This window comes from Xenia sp. Carnegie-2017, unplaced genomic scaffold, assembly GCF_021976095.1.
Source record: "Xenia sp. Carnegie-2017 unplaced genomic scaffold, XeniaSp_v1 HiC_scaffold_21, whole genome shotgun sequence".
NCBI lineage: Eukaryota > Metazoa > Cnidaria > Anthozoa > Malacalcyonacea > Xeniidae > Xenia > Xenia sp. Carnegie-2017.
In genome coordinates this window covers 9382310-9408086 of record NW_025813484.1, presented here as the reverse complement: position 1 = coordinate 9408086, position 25777 = coordinate 9382310, and the positions used below count along the sequence as shown (strand labels likewise).

Sequence of the window (25777 nt, the reverse complement as noted above, 5' to 3'; positions counted from 1 at the left end):
ATGTGCTTAACCACCGTTAGTATCGTAATAACACGCTGACCATACCATACTATCGGTCGTATCAAGCTACATGAGGTTTTAATGGATTGAGAAATGGCCATTGTGTTTACGAATTGTATATTTTCATCCATTTAATGGTGAAATTATTATTGAGCGTTAGTCATTGAGAGAGTAGAAGACTCGTGGCTTTAGGGTATTGGCTTTAGCTGTGAAAGTAAGTCGTATTTCTTGTTGTATTTACTGTAGCTAGTTTAGAAGCTCTTTGTCTAACGAGAAATTGAAAATGTTATAGTGTTTAATGAGTGACGTACTCTATGCGTTGGAGATTTTCTTATCTCTACATTCTAGCTGTTGAAAAGGTATCATTTTGTCGCCGTTGGTGTGAATATGTTCTTCATCTTTTCGACATTGTTTTTCATCGTCTTTCTTTTAAATAACCAAACCGCTTGTTGTACTTTGTATTATATAGATAAGGATTGCGTTCTCTGCTAGCTGCGGGGGATAATTAGAGTTAAAAACTAGTTGCTATTAGATTCATTCAAATTTCATTCAACTTCGGATATTTTATTTTATCTGATGACCAATAGTCTTGATTTTAAGACGAAATGTCACTCGCTTTTAATAAATTTTATAAAACCAAATTGCTTATAGCAATTTTAAAAATTATATGTTGGGCTCTTATATTTATATTGAGAATCCGTTTCCCGCCTGGCACCTCACTGGCAACAATATTGCTAATGACCAATGAATTTCATCTTTCCATCAGCCAGCAAAATGATTGGTAATGTAAAAATATCCCTATAGGATATATATAATATATTAAATTTACTATCACATTGACCTCGTGAATGCACATTTTATTTTTATGTTGTAAAGTTGTCTGACATTTTAATACACATAAAAACTTAAATAGTTCGATTATGAAAGCTGTTGCAATTTATCGTAAAATATTATTTTTGTTACAAACAAATTACAACCTGAGATAATCAAAGTTTTACGACTGTATATAAATATTCATAAAGGTTTAAAAATGGATGAAATCATTATTGACGGTGTTACTTTAATTAAAGACGTCGTCGCCGACAACAAGGAAACTATGACAAAGATCTTCTGTTTCTCAAGTTCATATTTTACGCTTCATTATTTTTCAAACCAACTCCGTAGACGATATGTTTTCGTGGCTTTCAACACGTTCATTATTTTTGAAAAGTTCCATCGACATTTATGACCACCAGCACATTGTCGAGTGAGATAGTTGCCTGAAACTTTCGGCCAATCATCTTTCGTAAAATTAACCACCAGTTTTGCTTCATGAATTTGATTGCTAGAACTTTCTCGTGAGCATTTGCCTTCAATGAATCGAGTGAGCTGTGACCGGGTAGAATGCGTTCTCAACGAGTTCGTGATCGCGTGCTTTTTCTAATAAAAATTAATGGGAAGGAACATAGGAAATATAGCAACGGCTTTACAAGAATTTAATGGTAAGATTTCATTGAAAATGCTCATTTATTTTGTTTCAATAAAATAAAACTTTTTAAGTCCTTTATAATCAAGACTAAGAATTCTTCATCGCGTGGCGCAAATCATTGATAAACGCCTTCAATAAACAGAGATATAAAAATTATAACTTAACAGTGTTTCTATATCAACTGGTTATAATTCATCTTAATCTCTTACTTATTGTTGACAGACCATACACTCTCGTAGATGCAATCCATAATTCTACAAAAACAATCCTTAATTTTTATTATTCTACTAAGTTACAGTTACATACATATAGACATGAAATATGTTTGCCGATACGACTTCCTGTTTTTCATACAATACGTGCATACAGATACACGCTATATACATATATATATATAGTTACACCATTGGTTAATTGTGTTTTGCAATAAATTTAACAATCATACATACTTCGAAACTTTTCTTTGACTTAATTGTTTCTTTTACTTGCTGCACGCAATTTAACTGTGAGGATTAATTACCTCATAACGCTGTGACTAAATGAAATTTATATTTTATTGTAAAATTATATTGAAAATTACAACCCGTTGCATCTGCATGAAAGGAAGAAGAAAGTGATGAAAATTTTTATTTGTCTCTTCTTACGTACGACAATATAGACTATATCCTTCTAGCAGAGTGATAGAGATAACATACGATTTGTGTCAGTGTGTTTTTTTAATAAAGTTTCCAGATAATCAAACAGTATTCGTAGTTTGAGGGCGAAGTTAATGGTACTCCTCCGTATGCGTCTCATTTATTTCAAAAATCTTTCATTAAATTATCAAAGTTGTTAAATTGTCTTGTTTCACCTTTAATTTTCTCATTAAATTTTTGTATTCTCTACCTCTGCTGGATGTAGCGATATAAATTCTGTTTCTTTCTATGAATAACTATTACTATGAATGAATATTTTTGTTTGAGCTGGCTTGTTACGGGTTAGTTCTATAATTTAAGGTCTGTTAGTGAAGTAATTGAGAATTCCTCGGCCTTCGGGCAAAGCAGGAGATTGAGAAATTTTCTTTGAATTGCTTTGAACATATCGACATTTTACTTGGCAAGTTTTTTTTCATCATGATTTGGTTATAAGTACTAATAGCAGTGTCTTAATTATCAACTATACATCTATGATAGGTTCTGTGGTAGTTCTTATGCAGTATAAGCTATCAATAGACATGTTTTTAATGATAAAATGGAAATTAAGATGTCTGCCATCTAAGAGTGAACTTTGCGTTTTCACCTTGAACTCAATGATGAAAATGTACCATTGATGATATTTACTGTGCAAAACGACAGGAAATATTTGATTTTATTGAATGAGATAAACATAAAAATATTTTTGAACTTTGCCTTGCAGCAACAGGAAGCCATAGGAAAAATTATAATTTTACCGAGAAATATATGATAATGTTGCTTAGAGAAGATAATGTTTTTGGTTATTATTAAAATATAAAAAAGAATCTTGAGTGAAAGAACAACAAACACTTTTTTCAACATTGAAAATTTTCATGTTTGACCAATTCAGACTGATGATTTCAACTGATAATGAAGATAAATATATTGTCATGTTAGGTGTTATTTTTACTGCATAGAGTGTTAGACAATCCAAGGTCTGATTTATATGGCTAAAATTTTGTGTCTAAAAATGAAAGTTAATGAAGTAGATTTTGTCATGGTATTAGCATTGTGAAGATCTTATACAAATCTATTGTCGATAATCAACACCTGTTGACTACTGTGTTTATATTTTACTTAAATTTCACCCATAACTATCAAGATGTATAAAAAATTTAGATTTTTATCGATTGATTATTTCTTATTCTAATGTTAATGATATGAAACTGTACTAAATGTACCTGTTAGCAAATTTAGCTACAATATTATACATTCAATGCATTTTTGTGTCGTTTTTTTATTGATTTTATTGTTTACGAACTTATTGATACAATCTAAATTGTAAAGACCATTAAAAGTATATTGATGTGGCTCTATATAAATATATATTACATAAACAAGTACTGTAAACTGATATTTATTACATTTTGAGAAATAATATTGTGTTATCCAGAAAATTCTTGACTTCTTTTAAATAACAAGACTGATTGTTTATGGGTCATATAGTTCGTGAATAATTTTAAAGACAATAACGTAATTTTGCTTATGAAGGTTTAAAACACGATAAGTGGATAATTGGACATTGTATTTTCCCTTTGAGTTGCTACACCTCAAGGCCAAGGTCGTCCTGTGAGTTTTTACTTCAGTTCCGTTACGACAGTATTTATGCCAAATTGTTGAAATATTTTTACTTTGGCTTCACGAAGATGGCTCTCTTCTATCATATATTGACAATATTTTGACAAGTTAGAAGCAATTTTTTGGTTGTATACTTCACAGTTGAACCGTTCTTCATAGTGAACTATTATAACAAATGAAAGAGTCAATCCCTCTATTGCCTTGTATTGCAATCTTGTATAATCATATATAAACAGGAAATTTTTCTTGCCCTTCGAATGTTTGTTCTATAGAGAATCTTTATGTAAAAACGTCGTTTAGGAAGATGATTATTTTTAGTAAACACTTAACTTATGTCCACTTGTTTCAACTATTAAAAGTTGTATTCGAGACTGGCTCGCTGCCCTTGATCATGATGTTCGTCTTAAGTTTTTTTTTATCAGCATTGTTAGTATATAATAGGGTTAACTTATCCAATTGAGATAGCAAGACTAAAAGCAGTTGTTATAAAAATCTTTTTGTTATTTAAAGTAGTTTCGTGTGACGTCCTAGGTAACAATAAAATGAAGATATGTCCTTTAATTTCCTTTATTTGCAAAGGAAACCATCAAAGTCTAAGTAATCTGTTTAGCTTTGTAGAAAAACCCTTGTTTATATTAATGGTTTTTGGCAATCTTTTCAAATGTAAGCTTGTTTTTTTGTGGTATAATGAATGGCTGTGGAAAATCATTTTGCCGTATCTCGTTTTCGTCTGTTGAAGTAAGCTATCCTTAGAATTTTTCTTAATAAATTGCATGTTTATCAAAATTGTTGGTCAGGATAAATTTTTAATGGAATGGAGGGGGGAAAGTAAAGTAAAAGTTTAAAATGTCATACTGTTTCCGGTCTTGGAGAAAGAGCGGTTGGTTTGTCAAACAATGTCAACTTTTGGATTAGTAAATGGTAAAATACAAACGAATCTGATACATTATTTGGTCTTTTCTAAGCTTGTCATTTTATGTATTTCCACATTGTCATAACTTGACGACATGTTACACTTAATGAATTCGTTTTACGTAGACAAAATATACGCCATTAAACGAAATAAGGCAAGAAAGAGTCTAATTTATGGCTAAAACAAACAACAGTCAATCAAAAGTGTTTAGATTGTTAACCATTTTTCTTGTAACTTATTGAATTCTTCGCTTTTTGAATTTTTGATTCCACTCCGAGGGTGGAATTCACGAAACTCCATGAGTGCAATAAAATAGATTTTGGTTAAAATAGAAACTCAGTACCACTAGATAGGCACAGTTGACTTGTGCTTGCGGCTAATTGGTTAATGTACATTTGCTCTGTAATTGAATCTTTGCATGGTATATAACATGGAACCATTAACGGTGGTATTTTGGTCTTTCCCTGCAAATGTACAATAAATTCAGGTGGAAATGTGTAATTATTTTACAAGTACAAGGACAAGTCATGTTTATATCATAGAAAAAAAAACATGACAAACGAACATGAAGGTTTAAGATAAAAATGATCTAATTTATTAATCTTGATATCAAAACAATTTTACTGTTTTCTTTATGGTTGTTTCAAACTGAAACTCGACCACGTTTTACTGTAGCATTTCTTCTTTATCATTAGAAAATCCGTTCGTAATTTGATAGTTTAACTGTAGATTTCTTCTTTCGTCGAGAAAGAAATTCGTTTTAAAAATACCTCAGTCGACAGACGGAAATTTGTCGCGTCGTGATGACTTTATATGAGAGTCTGTCATTAATGATTTCTGTGCCAAAAAATTATAGAACACATGCGTTTGGTGTTCTTAATTTTGGCAATGCCGAAGTTAGTTCAATAAACGGAATTTGTGGATATCCTGTAAAAATATCAGCTCTTTGTTATTACCCGCTTACTTCGCGAAAGCTGTTTTATTCAAATTATTATCTCTGCTCTATCAACTACATAACGCACGTTTTTTATTTCTTCTATTTTGATGAATCAGAACGTTTTTAAAGTGCTTCATCGACGAAGTTTTAGCTTTTTCTGAAAATGTTCGTGTTAGCGAAGGTAATTTTTCGAGCAGAATTATTAATTCACTGGCCATAATGTAAATAATCGTTGTGTGGTGTATTGATCTCGTCTCAATATGCCGGAAACGGTGTCCTACTGTGTGACTATTGCCTGTCGCAGTCTTTGCAAATAATAACAGTATCTATTTTTGATCTCACTACCAACCGTTCGGGTATTCATTTTCATTAAAAAAAAACACTCAAAATTTTAACATTTACGAAAGTTTAACCTTATCTCGAGAGATTTCGGTGGATGGCATTGCCAATTTTACTCTCGCAAGAAACATTTTTAAGACGACATTTAATCTCAGCTTGTGTTGTAGAAGTCTTTTTTGTGACGTCATTTGAGCTTGAGCAAATAAATGTTCGTCTTGTAATTTGTCAGGTCGGCAGGTATTGGACAAATTATTCCCCTAAGGTTGTCTCGTAGTAAGTTGTAATGTTTTTAAGTTACTAGTTATTGCTGGTGGGATTTAAAAGAGACGTTTACATTCCTTTTCTCCATCTAAGTTCCAGTGGCCTATTTATAATGCTGCGTCTTTGAGCCATCAAAATTTGTGCTGTTAATTTTGTATAATATGTTTATTACGGAGGTATACTGACCACGGTTAGACTTGGGGGTCCGGAAACCAAAAATTCCTCCGTTTCCTGCCATCTCTTATTGGATGTGCATTTGTCTTCGTTGAGCATCCAGTTCATAACTGTAATGTAGAGCCTTTCGTTAAAAAAAACAAAAAAAATATTTGTCATAAAGAAGTGGAAAACATTCGAAACCTACAATTTTGGTAAGTTGCCATACATACTTGCTATGTTTGCTTACATTGACGATGTGTTGATCACACATGAAAGCGCTTGTTTTGAATCACAAATGCACTCTTCATTATAATAGGTCAGGTTTAGATACATGTAGACATATTTCCCCCTAGTTTTCATTTATGTATCTATGATCGTTTCCTTGCAGATTCTCTCGTCTACTAAACGTTCTTTATGTCGTTGCTCGATACAACAGCGACTCGTCTCTCTTGATGTTGTACAAACGCCGTGTATAAGGAGTTTAGAAATGGCAAGACACGAGGATGATATATTGATAATTCGAGAGAATCCAAATACAGACCATTACGATGTTGTGTGGAAACCTCGGAGGAATTTTCCCTCCAAGGACTATCTTCCCAGGCGAAAACCGCCAAAGATTGAAAACACCTTCAAGTCTGTTAACGATGCTACAGGCAAAAATAAAAACGTACGAAAGGATGAGGCAATAGATTACTCATATATTGACGAATATTGTAAGGTATCGGGTGCCATCAAGCCCGAAGATGACACTTCAAGACCTGGAGAACTAAAAACAAATACGACCGCCGAATTCGGTCGACAAAAGGTGTCCTTTGAGAAATTTTTAAAACAAACTATTGGCGGTGTAAATAGCAGTGAACATGATACGCTCACAGTACAACCCACTGTCGGTGATAACCGCAAATGTCAAAAAGTTCAATCCTCTAATACATACAGGAATGTTAGAGAATATGATGAGAATAGTTTATTACAAGACTATTGCTTGGAAGAAGATGTTTCCTTGAACTGTTGTGGATGTAATGTGGAAACGACGGTAGATGTTTGCACTTGTATGTGGTGTGTGAAAGGTGTATTTTATCATTGTACCAAGGACTCAGATGATGTTTTAGATCATCCATGCTCTTGCTCGCCTGTCAATGTTGGTTGCTGTACCAGATGGGGTATTATGGGATTGCTGTCACTACTTTTCCCTTGCTTACTGTGTTATCCGGGGGCAAAAATTTGTACCGGGGTTTGTAGAAGTTACAAAGAAGGCGAAATGAAACGAAAGCAACGTCGTAACCGAACTACACAACATCAGAGAGCTGAAAGGTGATGTTTTTTTTTTAAATACTTTACCTGTTCCTTGTGGCGGCTATTTTCACTGAGTTTGAGCGTATATCTTCTCAGCCTGACCTTTGCATGTTTGAATGTGAAATCTGTTATACAGTATATGAATTCTAGAGTGGCAAATGTCACATATACAATGTACATAGATTGATAGGAATTTATAATTGCGAACTCCTCATCTCATATAAATATTTATTACTGCCTGTAAATATTATATTTGTGAATTTCACACGATGTCAATTTGTGGAATCTTTTTTTATGTGTTTTATGATTTTAGGGAATGGCACTTGCGCGAATTTTGTGTGATTATCATGAAAAGATCACTCCTCAATTTTCACGAGCTATTTGTGAAGTCTGTGATTGTACTACAATGATTTATAAACAAACAGGTTTTCTGCATATCACTCAAATTCTATTTCATCTTCTTCGCTTCACTTTTGATGTTTTTATGAAAAGGCCCACCCAACAGTTTAACATGTTCTTTTTTACATACTTTACATATACAATCAGCTAAATTGCTAAATCTTAAGAGTTCTGTTAATGCTGGTTCATGCAAACCTTTTGAATTCACTATTTCCAGTGGCCGTTAGCCTCGTTTGAGAGTAGATCTTTATACAGTAGGTTGAAGGATAGTCAACATGTTCTAACTTTACAACTTAATAGCTTCTTTTTCGCTAAGAAATTCAAACGTCAAAATTGCGTCGGCGTTAGTGTACAATTTCTTCATGTTAAGTCGAATATAATTGTGCGTCTTAAGCTGATAATTTGCGTTGTAATATGAGTGAATGAGACAAAAACAAGAGTCGCAACAGGCGGTAAGGTAAGACATCACCACCTGTTGAAAACATACTGCGCACTGCCTGTACGATAGTCTCCGGAAATTATGTCCATGCAACGCTGTTGTTGGATAAATTCCCTTACAGATGTGATTGTAGCTAGTCGCCATTCTTGCGTTGATCGTTTAAGATGGAAGGAGACAAGGAAAACGAAGACCGGAACACTTTAAAGTCTGATAGCGTTCAAGTGTGTATACAACAAACGTGCCAAGGTCAATGTACGATAATTGTATTGAAATAGAAGATATATAAGACCCCTGACGTCTTAACGGCGTGAAAGTAGAACTCGTGATGGGTTGACTATCATTTTGTCCGAATTTTAATGGTTTTGATGTTATTTTCACAGTCCTGTAGGACGTATCAGGAATTGGCAGTCAATGCATGCTGGCTATTCTACATACTGTTAATGTCGACGTGTTCGAGACTTTCTAACATACTTTTTAAACTAAACGTCATTATAACGAAATGAACTTTTCTCTTATCACGTAGAGAATGATTTTGTTTTAAACCGACTGTGAATTTTGCTTGGAAAGAAATTGAACTCATTGCCCCGTGACCATTTCAGTTAAACTCCATCGTGAAACCAAGATAATCTGATTAACCCATTGGATTTATTTAGTGTATTGATCCAGTTATCAGTTTATGTAGTACAAAATGAAGCATACTCGGAATAAAAAGTTCATGTATAACTCAATATTTGAGAAGGAAACAAGACAATTTTGAATTTTCATTTGAATAGTTATATTTCGAATTTGTTACAATGACTCTGATGATGAATTTGTAACAAATTCGAAATATAACTATTCAAATAAAAATTGTCTTGTTTCCTTCTCAAATATTGAGTTATACATGAACTTTTTATTCCGAGTATGCTTCGTTTTGATCCCGTTCTAACCAGTGAATTTAAACAGGGAAGCATCATGGTGAATTACAGATCATTAAATATGCTGTTAAAGTTATCTTTGTTACGTGGTTTGATTTCAAACCATACGATTTCTTTATATGTCAAATTTACTTGTTTCTTGAAAGGTTTTTATAAAATCAACTGTTTATAACTTATATGTTTGTAAATGATGATCGTCCAGGTTAATAAAGTCCTGAGAAGGACTGTTTTTGATGTTGTTGACTGACGTTTCGACAACCTTAGCGGTAGTCATCTTCAGAGTCAAACTTTGTCTCTGAAGATGACTACCGCTAAGGTTGTCGAAACGTCAGTCAACAACATCAAAAACAGTCCTTCTCAGGACTTTATTAACCTGGACGATCATCATTTACAAACATATAACGATACTCCCGGGTTCAAACCATTTACTTTGTTTATAACTTGTTAATAAACACTATTTTCATAAACAACCATTCGGACAGAATAGACATTATGACTTCTAAATATTGGATCGCAAGATATGTTAAAGGCACAAACTAAACTTGAAAATTACTTCAGGCAAGACTACGTCGAAATTGCGGAAACATCCTTTTTTTCAAACTTTATCTGCGAAAAGCGTCATTTTTTTATGTGTAAAAATAAAGTAATCAATAATAATAAATAAATTTATTCAGTATTCAGTTTTATTACAAAAGTCATATAAAGTGTCTGAATATTCTATTAAGATATACATATACATATATATATAATAATATTAATAACTTTGAATGTATAAGAAGAAACGTGTTTTTTGCCGACCCGCAAATGTTTAAAATTAGGTCAGACTTTTTCCTCTCTTTGGAAACTCAGACTAATTACACGTTTATGTGTTAAAGTCCCGGATAAAACGAAATTTTTACATACATTTTGACTTGCATATAGCTTGCCTGTCATAGTTTTTATTGCGTTCAAGCAAAATTTCTGCAGGTCGGTAGTGTACCATATTTGTTTACGTCAAAATTACATCACGTATATTTCTTTGAGGTAGCTACCATATCCACGTTGGTTTGTGATTGGCTGTTTATGTAAGCCACTGTTACACCAGAACAACCATCTTTCCACCAACAAATGAATTGTTTCTATGGAAACTATTTTTCCACACACTCACATCGACTGTATTCTGGATGTTGCATCCGGCCGACTGAAGTAACGAAGAATTTCAACGTTTCCCAATTTCCTTTCTTTGTGCGCGAGCATTGACGTTTGCAAATGTCTCTGCGATGTCTCAGTTTATTTCTTCTTTTATCAAAAGGTAAAATATCATATTTTGTCCTCTCCTCTCCTAGTGTATACATCTTAACAAATCTTTTTTTACGAGTTTTTTGACTCAAGAAGCGGTACGAAAATTTGGTCGCTTTTTGAGTCTTGGTAAGTACCTTGGAAAAGTGTTTGGGCTCTCCTCCGTTTCGGAACGCTAAATAACGTCTTTTATTATTATACAACTTGTCTGATACAAATTGCGTTTGTCCGTCGTCCATTGTGATCTCTCTGAAAACGCATCGACGCATTTTGCGTCCTTTTTTTTTCTGCTAAATAAAATGAAAATACCTGGTTGATCACTTTATATATCAGACGAAAACGTCTTTTCATTGGTTCACATGTGAAGTTGTATATAATTTACTTACCATGCCATATATGTCCCCTCTTTTATTCATGCAAATGTAGTAATTACTTAAGTAGTGACGGATTCGCACGCGTCCAAATGTATCTGTTTCGATTTTCAGAATTGCTTGAAAACGAAAAAGAATTGCATCATAAGTTGGGTTTTAGGAACTTCTTTTCAATTTTCAATGTTAATAAAAATTTTTCCTTTTCAAGTACTTTGGTTGACAGCTGTTACTGCAATTACTTGTATGAATATATTTGATAAAGGAGACAAGTATTGAGTTTCAACAGTAAAATTATAGGAATTTGCTTGGGAACGTGGCAAAACCATCGGGGTTTCTTTCCCAAGCGCTACCATTTGAATTTCTTCGAAAACTGTTTCTCAAGCTTCAATGTGTTGCCTTTGTCGGAAAGAAAATATTTTGAAAATGTTTGTTTAAAAGTTTACAGAACAAATACTAAATCATTGTTAAATGAATGCTTTACTTCATGTATTCGTAGGTTCTTTTGTTTTTTCTAATTGTGACTGTTTTTTTACAAAACTTTGCTCGAGGGTTATGCACAATATGACCTTCTAATATATGGAGACCAGCAATTATTTTTATGGTGTTTCTACTTTATGGTCAATATGTGTTTAAGTTAACATAAACAGTTTTGTGTATATGCGCGGCTCGGAGTCAACAAACATTGTCCAACGACCGGTAACTGGTAATTGTGACTGTGATTTGTGTTACACAGGTTCGCAACAATTATGGTTGTGAAAATTAAGTGATTAAAATTAAACTGGTATCTTTCAAAAAACTGGCATGATTTTAAGACGTAAATTATTTTATTTAAAAAAATTGGTTCATTTTGAAATAATTTATGTAATTTTGCTTTACGCGTCTGTTTCTTTTTCTCTTCAGGTAATTTTTTTTAAATAGTCTCTGTTTATTCCCCTGCGAGACAGAATTTTAAGTATTATATGTGCCATCAAAACCCCACAGATGTAACCAATCTAGAGTGTCAGTCTTTTTTGTCTGCTCTTAAATGCTGACAAAACAATCATCAAGATACAATTATACGTGAAATGACGCGAACTTTGTGACAATTCTGTTGTTTGATTTTGAGGTTGCTTTATAAATTTCATTTCGACCAAACTCTGTTGGAGCCAATTCAACTATGACCAAAATTGTCTCTCTATAAAGGATTTGGTGATAATTGACCGATATTAAAACGTCATTGTTGCCTCTAAATTGGTAGCGGATTGAGAAGCAGGCGAGCTTTAAGATAACAGCCAAGATAGATAATAAATCTTCATTGAAACTACAAATGATTATGGCGCATCGACGCGAAACTTTTTCTTTCATTACTCAAACAGCGATTTCGACATTTAAACAACACAACGAACAAAGACATAGAAAATTAACTTAATGTCTAAATGTTAATTTCTATCTTCCCACACCGACATTCTGTCTATGGTTTGTTCTAGATGATAAAAGATGTTTCACAAAATGAATGAATAGCTCAATTGAAATCTTTCATTTAATTGAATAAGCCTAAGGGCACGAAAAGAAATATGATCAAGTCTTTATAACAACTCTATAGCAACATTTCTCTGTATCTATTATCGAAATTTGCACTGAGCAATAAGAAGATATAACTATGATTTTGTGGATACATAATATTTGATGGACAAAATGTCTTGTTACTAGATAAAGAAGATAATCATCTACAGGAATCATTTCTGTGTAATAGCCATAGAACTAGCGATACAATGTTACAATGACATAAGTGTTGGATGAAATTTTAACTTTTAGTGGTAAGACGAGTCAAATTTCAAGGATAGGTTTCTATTGTCATTAAGCACCAAGTTGCTAACTAGATTTAGTCATATAAAGACGTCAGAAACCAAATGTCTTTGCCAACGTTCGTCAATTGGTTTTTAAAGACACGTCATTTTTGTAGGAAATATTAAACCTTAATTGTCTGGCGCAATTTCATACAATAAAAATCAACTTTTGTGAAATCCTTGAAACGTCTCGAACGCACAGGAAACCGTCCTGTGAGTTAGACTGTTTTCCTGATTGTGTTAATTTAGTCATCGTGTTAATATATCATAATATTTTCTTATTTAATTATTTTGACTTATTTATATAATGGATTTATAACAGTTGTAAGCAGGTGTCTGTCTTCCTGAAAACACGCCACAAATCCCGCAATATAGTAAGCGAAAAAGCTCTCTTCAAGAATTACCAATAACATGCATTTTCTACAGGCATTTCATTTATGGCAATAGACAAATTCTGTTTCTCACTAAGCACGAGATTAAATGACTGATTGCGACGAAGATAGTGTATCTGATAATTTGTGACTAATTAGTAGGTCGAATAGCTACAATAACGGAAAATATCTGACATGTTAACACGATTTGGTTAAAAATAACAGCCGTTTATGTAAGGATGAACGTCTTATGGAATAGATAAGAATCTTTACTTCGAGCGTTTTTTTTTTTTGGTTTTTAGATCAGGTTTTACAATTACTTGGGTAAACAGTTGCTAAATGGATTTAGTGTCGCCAGGAGATTTTAACTCTCGATTCTGTGTTCTACGGATGTGAAGATTTACCGGAGAAACATTTAGCAACTGTAATTTCTTCATTTCAATTAATCATTACGTGTTTACAGTGCCCAACTAGCAAAGTGTTATATTGTGTGAAAGTACTGTCAATAACTTTACTTTCAGTGATTTATTATAAAGTGTTTTTTATCTGCGAAATAAAATACTATTTTCGAATATGAAAACAAATAAAAAAGCGCGCCTTTCTTCCCACTCAAGAAGATTTAAATGATCAGTTAAAACGATGAGAAATTGCAGAGAAATAAAATGTTTCAATGGATTTAATGTTTCGACATATGTAACGTTCGCCTGTCTTTAATCAAATCTCTCACGTGCGTGACACAGTTCACAGTTCCTTAAAAAACGTATGCAAACTTACATCGAGATGAGTGCTATTACACAAACCTTTCGCATTTTCATTTAAATCGTGAATGGCAAATGCAGTGCATGCAGGAGTTCTTTTTTTAATTGAAATTTGGCAATAAATTGTAAGGTGTCCATGCAGTTAAATTTGAATTTTATAAATCACAATATTTGTTTGAAGTTTGCCGGTAACAAACACCGCCTACACAATTAATCAAAAGATGTTAGAATTTCAATCCTAACCTTAAAAATAAGCAAAATAAATCAAAACCGTTTGTTTAAGTCTTGTCTGTCAAATGACAATAAATTGATTTTTGTGCAGTAAAACATTAATCTTGTGACATAAAATTTCTGGTTGATAATATTTCTTGGAGAAGGGCTGAATTTTGCCGAAGGGGGGATACACAAGCAAGAATGCGTCTATGTAATTTTGCAAAAATCTTCCAAAATGTCGATGCAAAAAGCGAACTCCTCCATGAGAAGATTTTGCATTTTATAGAACTAATTGAAAGCAGAATACTTAGCGTAAATCTACCATTGGCAAGTGTCTGTGATTGACAATAGTTTTCAGTTGTTGTCTTCAGATATTCTGACAAGTAACTCGCACATTTTCAAATCCCATGCACACATAACGTCTTATTGAAGTAATAATGAAAAGAATATCATTGTACATTAAATGAAATGCGAGAACTATAAATGAACGAAAACCACTTCAACGGTTCTTAAATCTCGAGTTTTCCTCTCTAAAGAAGTGTGTATTACATGGAGAAGTGTCTGTGTATAAACATGGGTGTTCTTATTTATAAAGGATTATCCATTTAGGAGTGGCAGCAAATGTTATTTTATGCAAAATAACAATTATCTTCATCCGACAAAATAAATTATATTCGCTCATGTGAATTATGAAACCCCAAACGCGATTTGACTATCATTTGTTCCGTTGTAATATATCATTAAAATATGAAAATAAGGTTCTTCCTCTGCAAATGTCGGCAAGGAAATCTAAATCATGAATATTGTTTGACATAAAATTTTAAATATTTCGAGACAGTTAATAAGCAAAGTTCTCCAATTGCGCAGATTATGCTAAATAGTTGCGCTCACAACAAAGTGTCAATCTTGTGGAATTTTTTTAACTAAAATCGCCTTTCTGAATAAAAGCTACTCTCTGACGAATTGTTCATAATCATTTGCGGTTGCAGGTCGATTATATTGCTGATGTAATTTTGTTAATTAAGTCGTTTCCTATTGAAACACGGCCTCATTTCAACACGATTTTGTGTTTCATCGCAAGTAATGTTTTACAGTTTTCCTAGGTGGCATTTGAACACTATATTCATATAGTTGACTACATGCAATGTCCAAGACCACACATCAAATTTACAAAACTGCTCGCAACAGGAGAAATATAGAACGCGAAAATGTTAAAACGTGAAAAATGAGTTAATTTGCTATCACGTTACATCGTGTTGATTTTTACAACACGAAATTAAGCAATTTTTTTTCTCACCACAGTCTCTTCCAACATCTCAATTAAGTATTTTGAAAAATCATTCTCGTGCGCTACTATTTACAACGTTACAACTATGTTTACCGCGAGATTTTTTTTTCGGCACACATATTGAGTTGTGTTGTAAAATATAGATCGTCTATTTAACCCTGTCACTTAAATGGAACCCAAGTTTACGTATTATATACGTCAAAGGAAGAGGAACGATGATTTTACTTACTTGCATTGCTTGTGTTTAATCCGTCTGCTCTTACATCTTTCTTTAAAATTTGGACGAATTTATGGCTGCTTATTGAATAGAGTTGAATTGTTTTAACATTTGGTGGAGTCTTTTTGTCTGTTTTGGCTTTTTGCTGGTTCCAATGTAAATTAATTGTCTTCTGTTGTTTCAACGATAACATACAAAAAAGAAAAAAGCATTAAGTTCACAATGTTCTTTCGTAAAATCCCTTTTAATGCTCTCGTCAACTGAGCATGTGCAATTTACCTGAGATTCCGAGATGGCTAGCGTCAGTATTACATATCTAGAACAAAAATATTGTGAGATAAATGTCTGTTTATCAGAATGGCCAAAACAGAAGCAAGCGAAAGGTCACAAGTGCTTTTGAAATATGATGTTGAAAATCAACGCACGTGTAAAATGACGCTGTTCCATTTCTGTAAACATGCATTTCAAACGTTCTTTCTGATTCCTGTGAACGACAGATAATCGTCGCTTTCAGAATTATTTCGAAGCCTCTGCGTAAGGACGCGTTCAATAGTTTGCCACATGTCTAGCTTGTGCGCTCTGAATCTGCGTACAGACGGGGGGAGTGGGAACGCGATTTGGCGTGGATATTCTCGTCATTTGTATGGCTGTAAATGTGTTCAGCTGATGTGCGCAACCCCGTCAATGTTTGTGCATTCGAAACGTCAGCTTTCATATAAAATTTCAATGCCCCGTTGCTGGACAAATATAAATATCCCGCTTTGCCATCTCATAAGATCGACTTGTTTCCTGACCAATGCCAGTTAAACCGTCTAATGAAATTCATGACCGCGCGTGTTATACGCGGTGAAAATCGCCATTCTTTGATGTGATCGAGAAGGTATTTAGTAGAACTTTGAGAAAGATTTAGGATTTTACTCGCAAAATATGTAAAATCAAAGCATTTTTTCGTAATCAATGAATGTTTACATTACAGGTGTTAAAACGTCAGATAAACACAGTCGTGAAATGGTTAATTAATCTAATGAAGTCTATCTTTGTGTTCTTGTTTTTCTAGCTTGTTTTACCATCAAAATTGAAGGTGACAAGCGATATGTATGGTAAACATGTGATGCAGAAAAGAAGACGGTTATTCTCACACAATAAATGCAGCTGTTATACAAAAAAGTGAAGTTTTACACGTGCTAGTAAAAAGAAGAAACAATCCTTAGAGAAAGAATGTGTTAATAATCCACGATCTCATTGGACAACATAATAACTCCTCAACAATGTGTGATTAATAACACGTACACCAAATACTTTAGGGGATATTTGACACTCTGACACGGACTCGTGGACTGGAAACTATTTATTCACAGCAGTGTGTAATTTCATTCTTTTTTCAAGCCCATCCAGCGGTATTTTTTTATGAATAGTTCAGTGGGTGGTTATACGAAACCCTGGTTAGAGTTATCCAGTGAATTGTAATTATTTCAAACATGTGAAAAAAATACTTTTGTTTTTTTTAGGTTAATGATACTTTTTTATACTAGAACCAGTATTGTACTTCACTGATTTTTCAGTTAAAATCGTAGATTTTTCACTTTAATCCTGTGGATAGCGCTATTCCGACTTTGTGCAAACGAACCTAGAAGTCAATATATGAATCAAAATGCATACATTTTTAGGACTTACCGTTGCAGTGTATGTAATGAAAACATTCAGTGGTTCCCGTAGAAAAAATTTATTTTTGCTGAATTATCGTAGCGTTTATGTTAGCAAATGCTTTTACTAAAGGTTTCGATTCCAATCTTTGTTCTGAATATTGCGTAATTAATTTTTAGAAAGTACGTAATCTGAAATTTTGCGTTATCACATGTCATGTTTCAGCCAATCAGCATCATCCATATAAACCTGTTCCAGGGGGGTTGGCTGTTGAGATATTGCAATTGTAAATTATAGTCTTAGAAATAAAATCAAGTAATTTGAAAATGTAAACAAACTTTAACATCGAGAAAATGTTTAACATCGTCCACTTCGTTCGTATTTCTTTATTGCTGATATCTCTTACGTCTTTAAACGTTTGTAAAGACTCAGAAAATTTCAACGAAATTCACAATTCTGTGATGTTATCAAATGAGCTTGATCGCAAAACACAGTATGTATTTTATAAATTCTACTGATTTGTAATTTTCATGAGTCCATTTTTCTTTTCTTCATTGTCTTACCAAATCCCATGAAGGACTCAAGTTGATACAACATATGTCAATGGATACTTCTGACGAAATTTTACAAATTTCATGTTAGAGGACTCAGGACTAGAGACTCAATGTTCAAACAAATACTTAAGTAAAAGCTTCTTTTGTCTGACTCCATTGCCAAAAACCCTGGTGGCAAATACTGGTTTATAGATTTCAGTTTATTATTGTTGTATATTGTTATATACATACAAATTTTTGAAAACTCATAGATTGGTAATTGTTGGAACAATAGATGGTAAGTTATGGGGACTGGATCCAACTTCTGATGGTATGGTGAAATGGAGTGCAGTTGTCTCCGAGAAACCGTTGCTTTTATCAACTTTGAGTTCTGTTCAGGTATTTTTTTATTAATGTAAGCTCCTTGAATATGTTTTATGGTTAAGTTTTTTAACAAGTTGATTTTATTTTTATTTGATATTCTAAATAATTTTTAAGCGTTTTTATAATTTTGAGCGACAAAGCCATGGCATGTTTTTGACAAAAATGCTTTTCAGGTTGATTTTATTTTTGTTTTTTTTATTACTCTATAGATGATCAATGAATTTACTGGTTTTCGTCTTATTCCATCATTGAATGGAGACCTTTATCAGTTTTCATGGGATGGAATTCAGGTATTTGATTGTATACCATCATCATATGGCTTAAACAGCATGCTCACAGGGTGGCCATACCATTATTATCATGTGTTTTACACACCATGAAGATGTGATGATGTATGATTGGTCAACATTTTTCATGATATTTTGATGGTTTTTTATCAAGATGATACCTTTGAATGCCGAGTCTTTGTTGAGCTCCTCCATCAAAATCAATGATGGAGTAGGTATTGTTGGTGGTAAAAATCTTTGGCAAACTGGAATTGATCCAGAAACAGGAAAGGTTAGAATTCAGTTATTTTAAAGATATTTTTGTTTGAAGTTGAAGAGTTATTAATTTAAAGTTATAAATTATCAGGTGATCTACTCCTGTTCTGATGATGGTTGCAGCAGATATGAAACTGAATCCATGCAAGGTATTCTTGTACTCAAACGTACCCAAAGAACTGTACGAGCTGTAAATGAAAGGACTGGGACTGAACGGTTTGCATTTCTTCTTTAACATAATAATGAGTAAAGTCAGTTTACAAGTAAATTTCTTTAATAACTATTTTAGATGGAATTTTTCAGTTGGACAACACAAGTTGAGTTTTGTTGATGTTAATGAAAATGTCTCTCATCAACCGTTAGATGAAAATGTTTTATTAAATATGAAAAGAAAAATACAAGTAGCAATACCTGAAGGAATAGTTACCATGGTAACAAGGTCAAAGACTGGCAAACAAAAGACGTTGTGGAAACAGCAACTGGGTAATCCTATTGTTGCTGTTTGGTTATTATATTCAGATGTGTTAGAGGAGCTTGATTTGTTAAAGATTGCAGCTCCACCAAAATCTTTCAAAGAAAATGATGAGATACCATTGATGTATTATATAGGTGAGAAAAATGGGGATATCATAGGATACTGTTGTTGTACTACATGCGTAAATTAGATAAAATTTGGGATATCATGGTATACTGTTCATGTATTACATGCGTAAATTTGATAAAAATGAGGATGTCATGGGATACTGTTCATGTATTACATGCGTAAAGTAGATAAAAATGAGGATGTCATGGGATACTATTTGCAACAATAAGAGCTTTTTTTTTGTGAAATCGCCAAGTGTGCACACGTCATATTGATTTTTTATGTTCCAGGTCGTCACGAAGATCAGGTTTATATTCATCCATCCGACGATATGAAGTCTGTCGTAAGAATTGAGTTGGACAAAATAACGTTGCACAATGACTATAAAGCTGTTGCTCGAAGAACAATTTGGAAACCATATCTAGCAACATCAGCTTCCCGTACTCCATCTATTGTTGGAAAAACAGAACTTGCAATTCGTCGTCCATGGGATTATCCTTTTGGTCAGCAAGCAAACTGTGTTGTTTTGTCATTTTCATTGTTAACTATTTCATTATATAACAGTCCAGTGTTCTGTGTAGCTTGATTTCATTAAGCTTTGTTTTTCTTATAGATAACGGTCATTATTTTTTTGGCAAAATTAACTCGTTCGATGAAAGAAAAGAATGTTTAAGGAACAGTACTTTCAACAAAGACGTTGATAATCAAGAATTTCTTTTTAAATTTAAATCGTTAATATCTAAATGGTGGTATGTATGTTGCATTCTTAACAAGACAATTTCATTGCTTACCCCAATTAAAATATTTTTATTGATTTTGTTCTTTCAGGAGGGAAGTTGTAATTCTCCTGTTCACATTTGTGTTTTTTGCAAGACAAATATTTAAATATTGGCGAAAAAAACGCATTTTGGATTTACGAATTGAAAGTGTAAGTTACGAACAAAATCCAAAATTGATGGCTAGTTTAAAACATGGATGTTCAATAATTTTCAGCATTGATGGCTAGTTTAAAACATGAATGTTCAATAATTTTCAGCATTGATGGGTAGTTTAAAACATGAATGTTCAATAATTTTCAGCATTGATGGCTAGTTTAAAACATGGATGTTCAATAATTTTCAGCATTGATGGGTAGTTTAAAACATGAATGTTCAATAATTTTCAGCATTGATGGCTAGTTTAAAACATGGATGTTCAATAATTTTCAGCATTGATGGGTAGTTTAAAACATGAATGTTCAATAATTTTCAGCATTGATGGGTAGTTTAAAACATGAATGTTCAATAATTTTCAGCATTGATGGCTAGTTTAAAACATGGATGTTCAATAATTTTCAGGAAAGCAACGAAGTCTTGACGTTAAATTTTTCATGCGGTAATGAAGATGAGTTTGACGAAAGACAAAATAGTTGTGAAATTAAAAATGTAAGTTTGGCTGTTTCAACGACGAAAGAGTTTAATAAACGTTTCTCAAGAAACATATTCATCTTTGTTTCTTTGTTTCAGACTGTTCCATCGTCCTCTGAAAAGTTCATATCTAGGTAAGAAGATGAAAATACTTATTTTTTATGTCAAAGAAGGAAGGTTTTCATTTCACGTTATTTTCACCATAACTTTTACATTGAATGAAGAAAACATTCGTTCCTAACTTTTCTTTCAAAAAAACATTCTTTCATAACTTTTTGAAACATTCTTTCATAACCTTTACAGATACCAACAAGATTTTGAGCACATGGCTTGCTTGGGTAGTGGAGCGTTTGGATTGGTATTTCAAGCTAAAAATAAAATCGATGATCGTCAGTATGCTGTGAAAAGAATAAGACTTCCTTCTAGGTATGAAAAATATACTGACATATATGAATATTTACTTTGGTGTGCTTGTAATAATTTAAAAACAGTGGCCAAAGCTTCTGTTTAATGTTTATTTTTGTTAAAAGGCTTACACGTTTTTGCAACGTTTTCTTTAGTCCAAAAGCTCGAGACAAAGTGATGAGAGAAGTCAAGGTTTTAGCAAGTTTTGAACATCCTGGTATTGTACGCTACTATAACTCATGGTGTGAACAACCATCGGTCGAGTGGTTAAAGGAATGGGACGAGAAACTGCGCGGAGATAGGTAAAAGACCCGGATGGATTAACTATACGTATTTATTATTATCAGAGTTTACTAGAGCGAAGTTCCGTTGGTTCATTTATGTAGTAAATGTCCGACTATGGAGTCGATATCATCTTTCACTTGTTCTTCATCAGACATACAATTGAAAGAAATGTCTTTTAATGATCAACTGTCAGATTACGAAAGAAATATTGACATAAGTTACAGTCGAAGGCGACATGACACTATCACGGTTGAAAATGAAGACGATTTAATCACATACGGTCTGGGACCGAATACAGAAGAGATTGTTGACACGTCAGCGTCCTTTGAAATTTCCAAACACAGCGCTGTCAATAACAATGCAACAAAACTGAGCTATGAAAGTTCTGGAGTGGTTTTTGAATCTGTAAGTGTCTTATGTTAGGTAAAGAAAGAGAGTGTTGAGGATAAAATGTTTCTTTTCTATTTGTTGTTACTATAAATTTATTGTTTGAAGGTTTAATTTTCGATTTCTTTCACTCTATAGGACTCTTGTCAACAATATGTGCAGACATATTGTTCTTCATCTGAGAATGACGAAGTAAATGATGTTGATGAACTAGAAACGTCAGGTAATAACAATAAACCAGAATTTACATGTTTGTAAATGTAGATTGTCCAGGTTGGTATAGTCCTGAGAAGGACTGTTTTTGTTGTTGTTGACTGACGTTTCGACAACCTTAGCGGTAGTCATCTTCAGAGTCAAATGAGGAGTAAACGTCAGGTTAGCCGTATTTGTTCTCTGGTTCTTACGTCATTGTATTGTGTGTACAGGAAATATGTATTGTCATTGTGAATTAGTGTGAAGTGAAATGTTTTTAGTTGTGATGTGTGATTTAGGTGTGATGTTTCTAGCTGTAACGTGTGGGTGTCAATTGTGTATTGTCATTGTGAATTAGTGTGAAGTGTAATGTTTTAGTTGATCGTTTGTTTGTATTGTGAATAAGTCGTTTGTAAGGTGCCGGTAATTGCTGTGATCTGTTCAGGGTGTTTGTTCCAAGTTGTCCTGTACACACAATACAATGACGTAAGAACCAGATAAATACGGCTAACCTGACGTTTACTCCTCATTTAACTCTGAAGATGACTACATGTTTGCCATGAAGTATTTGTAATTGAAAATATCATTGTTGTGTTCAGGGAAACATCGTTTTGACTTGCATTTGCTTTACATTCAAATGCAATTGTGTCGAAGAGAAAGTTTAAAAGATTGGTTGAATATGAACGTGACAAACAGAAATTTTTATCACAGTCTTGACATTTTCAGACAGGTTCAATGTAATTTTTTCCAGCTGCGTTTGTGTCCAGTTTAAAAAAACGAAAATGTTTTTTATTTCAGCTTATAGAAGCTGTCGACTACATTCATCAGAAAGGTCACATTCACAGGGATTTGAAGGTAGCGCTGGCTCATTTTGTCATTATTAAATAACATACATAAGGTCTTTTTTATGTTAGTTGGGGTGTATAATGATTGTTGGTGGACATACCACTAATTATAGGGTGTATAATGGTTGTTGGTGGACATACCACTAATTATAGGGATGTATAATGATTGTTGGTGGACATACCACTAATTATAGGGATGTATAATGATTGTTGGTGGACATACCACTAATTATAGGGATGTATAATGATTGTTGGTGGACATACCACTAATTGTAGGGTGTATAATGATTGTTGGTGGACATACCACTAATTGTAGGGATGTATAATGGTTGTTGGGGGACATACCACTAATTATAGGGGTGTATAATGGTTGTTGGTGGACATACCACTAATTGTAGGGGTGTATAATGATTGTTGGTGGACATACCACTAATTGTAGGGGTGTATAATGATTGTTGGTGGACATACCACTAATTATAGGGATGTATAATGGTTGTTGGGGACATACCACTAATTATAGGGGTGTATAGTGGTTGTTGGTGGACATACCACTGAATACCAGGGTGTATAATGTTATTGAGTGCAGGGTGAGGTGAATGTGTGCTAGTATTGTCATATATAAACTGAGATATTTTCGTTTATCAATACAGCCATCAAATATATTATTTGCACTGGATGGTAGTGTTAAAGTCGGTGACTTTGGTTTGGTTACGGCATCAAACTCTTCAACTGTTGATGAAAATGGATACGAGGGTACATTTTATCTCTTAAAGATCTTGATCCAACCAAGTTATTCATTTTGTTTGCATTTCATTACTACATAGATTCAAAGAAATATTTCAATGAAAACCTTACTGGTCAGGTTGGTACACAACTTTACGCTAGTCCTGAACAGGTAAGTCACTGATCGTTATATAAAAATCTTTATTTTCTCATCAACATTTTCTACCTCTTTTTTGCGTAACCAACTCGATTGTCTGACTCTGTCGTTTGCATTGGCTGTAGGAGACTGGTACGAGTTACTGTTTTCGTGCCGACATCTTTTCGCTTGGAGTAATTTTTTTCGAGTTGTTTTATGTGTTTCATACTGATATGGAAAGGTTGAAGGTATTTACTAAAAAACGTTGATTTTGTGTAGGAAAAAATAATTGCTATCCCTTATTTGCAGACGTTATCCGAATTGAGAAAGAGAATCATACCAGAAACATTTTTGGAAAACATGCCACTGCAGGTATTTTTTCATCACTATTGTACTGATGTGAAGATGTCGTAAAAATATCTGGGTTTTTTATCAGAGTGAACTAACTTTATGGCTTTTGGCAAAATCACCAACAGACAGACCTACAGCTAAAGAAATTTTCAACAGTCATATTTTTATTGAACTTTTGAACAACTTGTCAACAATGGCTAATACTGTCTACGATCGTGAATTCGTGAAATTAGCCCAACCATAATGAAACTACGAGTAAGAAATGTTTTTATAAATGTATGATAATCTGTTCTGTTTGATTTGAACGCTAGAACATAGCAATAAAATATTTTTTTATGTTGTCATTAACTTATATTTGTTTATGTTAACATTAACTTGTGTTATTGTCTGTTTGAACAGGATTATCTACTGGTTCATTAAGTGTTGTAGACATTCTAGTTAAACATACATCACATTGTTCCTTGTACGACTGAAGTTTTCTTAATGTCTGAGGATTGAACATCGTTGCCACGTCAATGTTTAGCTTGTGTGTACGGACTAAAAATGAAACAATATCTAGAATTATGTGTATTTTATTGTGAGAAATAACCTTGCGAAGACATGAACCGTACTTGATGCTTCGTTTAGTTTCTTCTTCATTTCAACAAGCTCTTTTTGTAAGTCTTCAAGATTTTTCATTTGTCTGGCACGTTCATCATTATCTGTGTTTAAAACACATCGTAAAAGTTAGAGTTATCAATGATATACGAGACTACTGACTCCATCATTTCTTTCTATACCTTCTACACAACCTTCAGTAGCGATTTTGTACTGATTGCTGTTTCTTCCTTCCTAAAACAACATAAAATATATTGAAGACATTTGTTTATTTTGTTCAAATTGATAGCAATCTTTCACCAAGAGTAGGTTTTGCCTTTCTGACATGTTTTAATGTTTTTACAGGTTTCTAGATGCTTTTGGCGAAGTTCTTTTTCTTTCAAAATAGACGAGTTAATTTTTTAAGAGAGAAGGAGTAATTTGATGCACTGTCAAAAATGACGTCAATTTGAACCAATCATAAAGCTTAATTTCAAGGGCAAACAATATGGCGGTTCGGTAGCTCATATCATATATCAATAATATCATGTTCTTTCGTCTTGTTCTGTGGATAAACGCCATGAAAAAATGTCATCGAACGTCGTAATTATTATCAGTAGTGACGAGGATGAAGAAATTACTAAGTTGGATGGTATAAAAGTTGAACCAACCAAGATAACACCGTTAACGTCCGGCACAACTAACGTCAAATATAATGGGATCTCTAATGTAATTATTATTGATAGTGACGAGGATGAAAATACTGAAGAAAGAGGAACTTTTAAAAATCTACATGCGAGAAAGCAGTCCTCGCGTTGTGTCAAGTCGTGTTATAAAAGGAAGAAACCAAAAGGATCCATAAGCTCTAATAAAGATGGTTCAACGCTTCCCTTGGATTTTAAGTCTTCATCCGCTAACCCGTCTTTCAAATTGATCGAAAACGACTAAAATTCCTGAGGAATGTGATACAATCAAAGCTTCAGAAAAGTCCCAGTACTAAATCGACAGTGGTTAAGAATGAAGTGACGGTAAAAAAATTTTTCATCTTCA

The 25777-nt window shown here is 33.3% G+C and overlaps 4 protein-coding genes and 1 pseudogene across 9 annotated transcripts in view; 2 read left to right on the top strand and 3 right to left on the bottom strand.

Moving 5' to 3' along the window:
* Positions 1-14: 14 nt before the first annotated feature.
* LOC124444728 lies at positions 15-7943 on the top strand. Of its 2 annotated transcripts, none has more exons than XM_046995364.1 (2): positions 15-214; positions 6754-7943. In XM_046995364.1, exon 2 carries the CDS (start codon positions 6853-6855, stop codon positions 7678-7680), a length of 828 nt encoding a protein of 275 aa, XP_046851320.1. In that variant the 5' UTR covers positions 15-214; positions 6754-6852; the 3' UTR covers positions 7681-7943. The 2 variants fall into 2 exon arrangements, with proteins under 2 accessions (XP_046851320.1, XP_046851319.1); XM_046995363.1 differs by lacking the exon at positions 15-214 and adding an exon at positions 1388-1481.
* On the bottom strand, positions 837-6755 carry LOC124444732. 2 transcript variants are annotated; one of them, XM_046995367.1, is made up of 3 exons: positions 6613-6755; positions 6396-6507; positions 837-1419 (listed from the first exon to the last, which is right to left on the bottom strand). In XM_046995367.1, the coding sequence occupies exons 1-3, from the start codon at positions 6723-6725 to the stop codon at positions 1141-1143; spliced, it is 504 nt and encodes a 167-aa protein (XP_046851323.1). In that variant the 5' UTR covers positions 6726-6755; the 3' UTR covers positions 837-1140. The 2 variants fall into 2 exon arrangements, 1 of the variants encoding a protein (XP_046851323.1); XR_006948010.1 differs by lacking the exon at positions 837-1419 and adding an exon at positions 3403-5136.
* A 2114-nt stretch (positions 7944-10057) lies between the features above and the next one.
* LOC124443729 (fibroblast growth factor 8b-like) overlaps positions 10058-25777 on the bottom strand; it is a 23166-nt gene continuing 7446 nt past the window's right edge. Inside the window, exons 2-6 of one of the 3 annotated variants that reach the window (XM_046994240.1) lie at positions 16161-16314; positions 16015-16051; positions 15748-15907; positions 11078-11181; positions 10058-10981 (exon numbers count right to left, since the gene is read on the bottom strand). In XM_046994240.1, the coding sequence (XP_046850196.1) occupies positions 10541-10981; positions 11078-11181; positions 15748-15907; positions 16015-16051; positions 16161-16198 (780 nt within the window). In that variant the 5' untranslated portion in view covers positions 16199-16314 and the 3' untranslated portion in view covers positions 10058-10540. Of the gene's footprint in view, positions 10982-11077; positions 11182-15747; positions 15908-16014; positions 16052-16160; positions 16315-17409; positions 17531-25777 lie in introns of those variants that run through there. The other 2 variants (XM_046994241.1, XM_046994242.1) reach the window with 2 other exon arrangements.
* Positions 17491-24499, top strand: LOC124443728 (eukaryotic translation initiation factor 2-alpha kinase 3-like). 2 transcript variants are annotated; one of them, XM_046994239.1, is made up of 22 exons: positions 17491-17872; positions 18185-18311; positions 18506-18586; positions 18738-18854; positions 18930-19054; positions 19128-19321; positions 19712-19924; positions 20035-20170; positions 20250-20349; positions 20759-20845; positions 20927-20961; positions 21131-21253; positions 21388-21534; positions 21619-21922; positions 22043-22127; positions 22696-22826; positions 22895-22951; positions 23592-23694; positions 23766-23836; positions 23947-24048; positions 24110-24172; positions 24237-24499. In XM_046994239.1, exons 1-22 carry the CDS (start codon positions 17733-17735, stop codon positions 24393-24395), a joined length of 2700 nt encoding a protein of 899 aa, XP_046850195.1. In that variant the 5' UTR covers positions 17491-17732; the 3' UTR covers positions 24396-24499. The 2 variants fall into 2 exon arrangements, with proteins under 2 accessions (XP_046850195.1, XP_046850194.1); XM_046994238.1 differs by having other exon boundaries at positions 19128-19447.
* LOC124443551 overlaps positions 24303-25777 on the bottom strand; it is an 8624-nt pseudogene continuing 7149 nt past the window's right edge.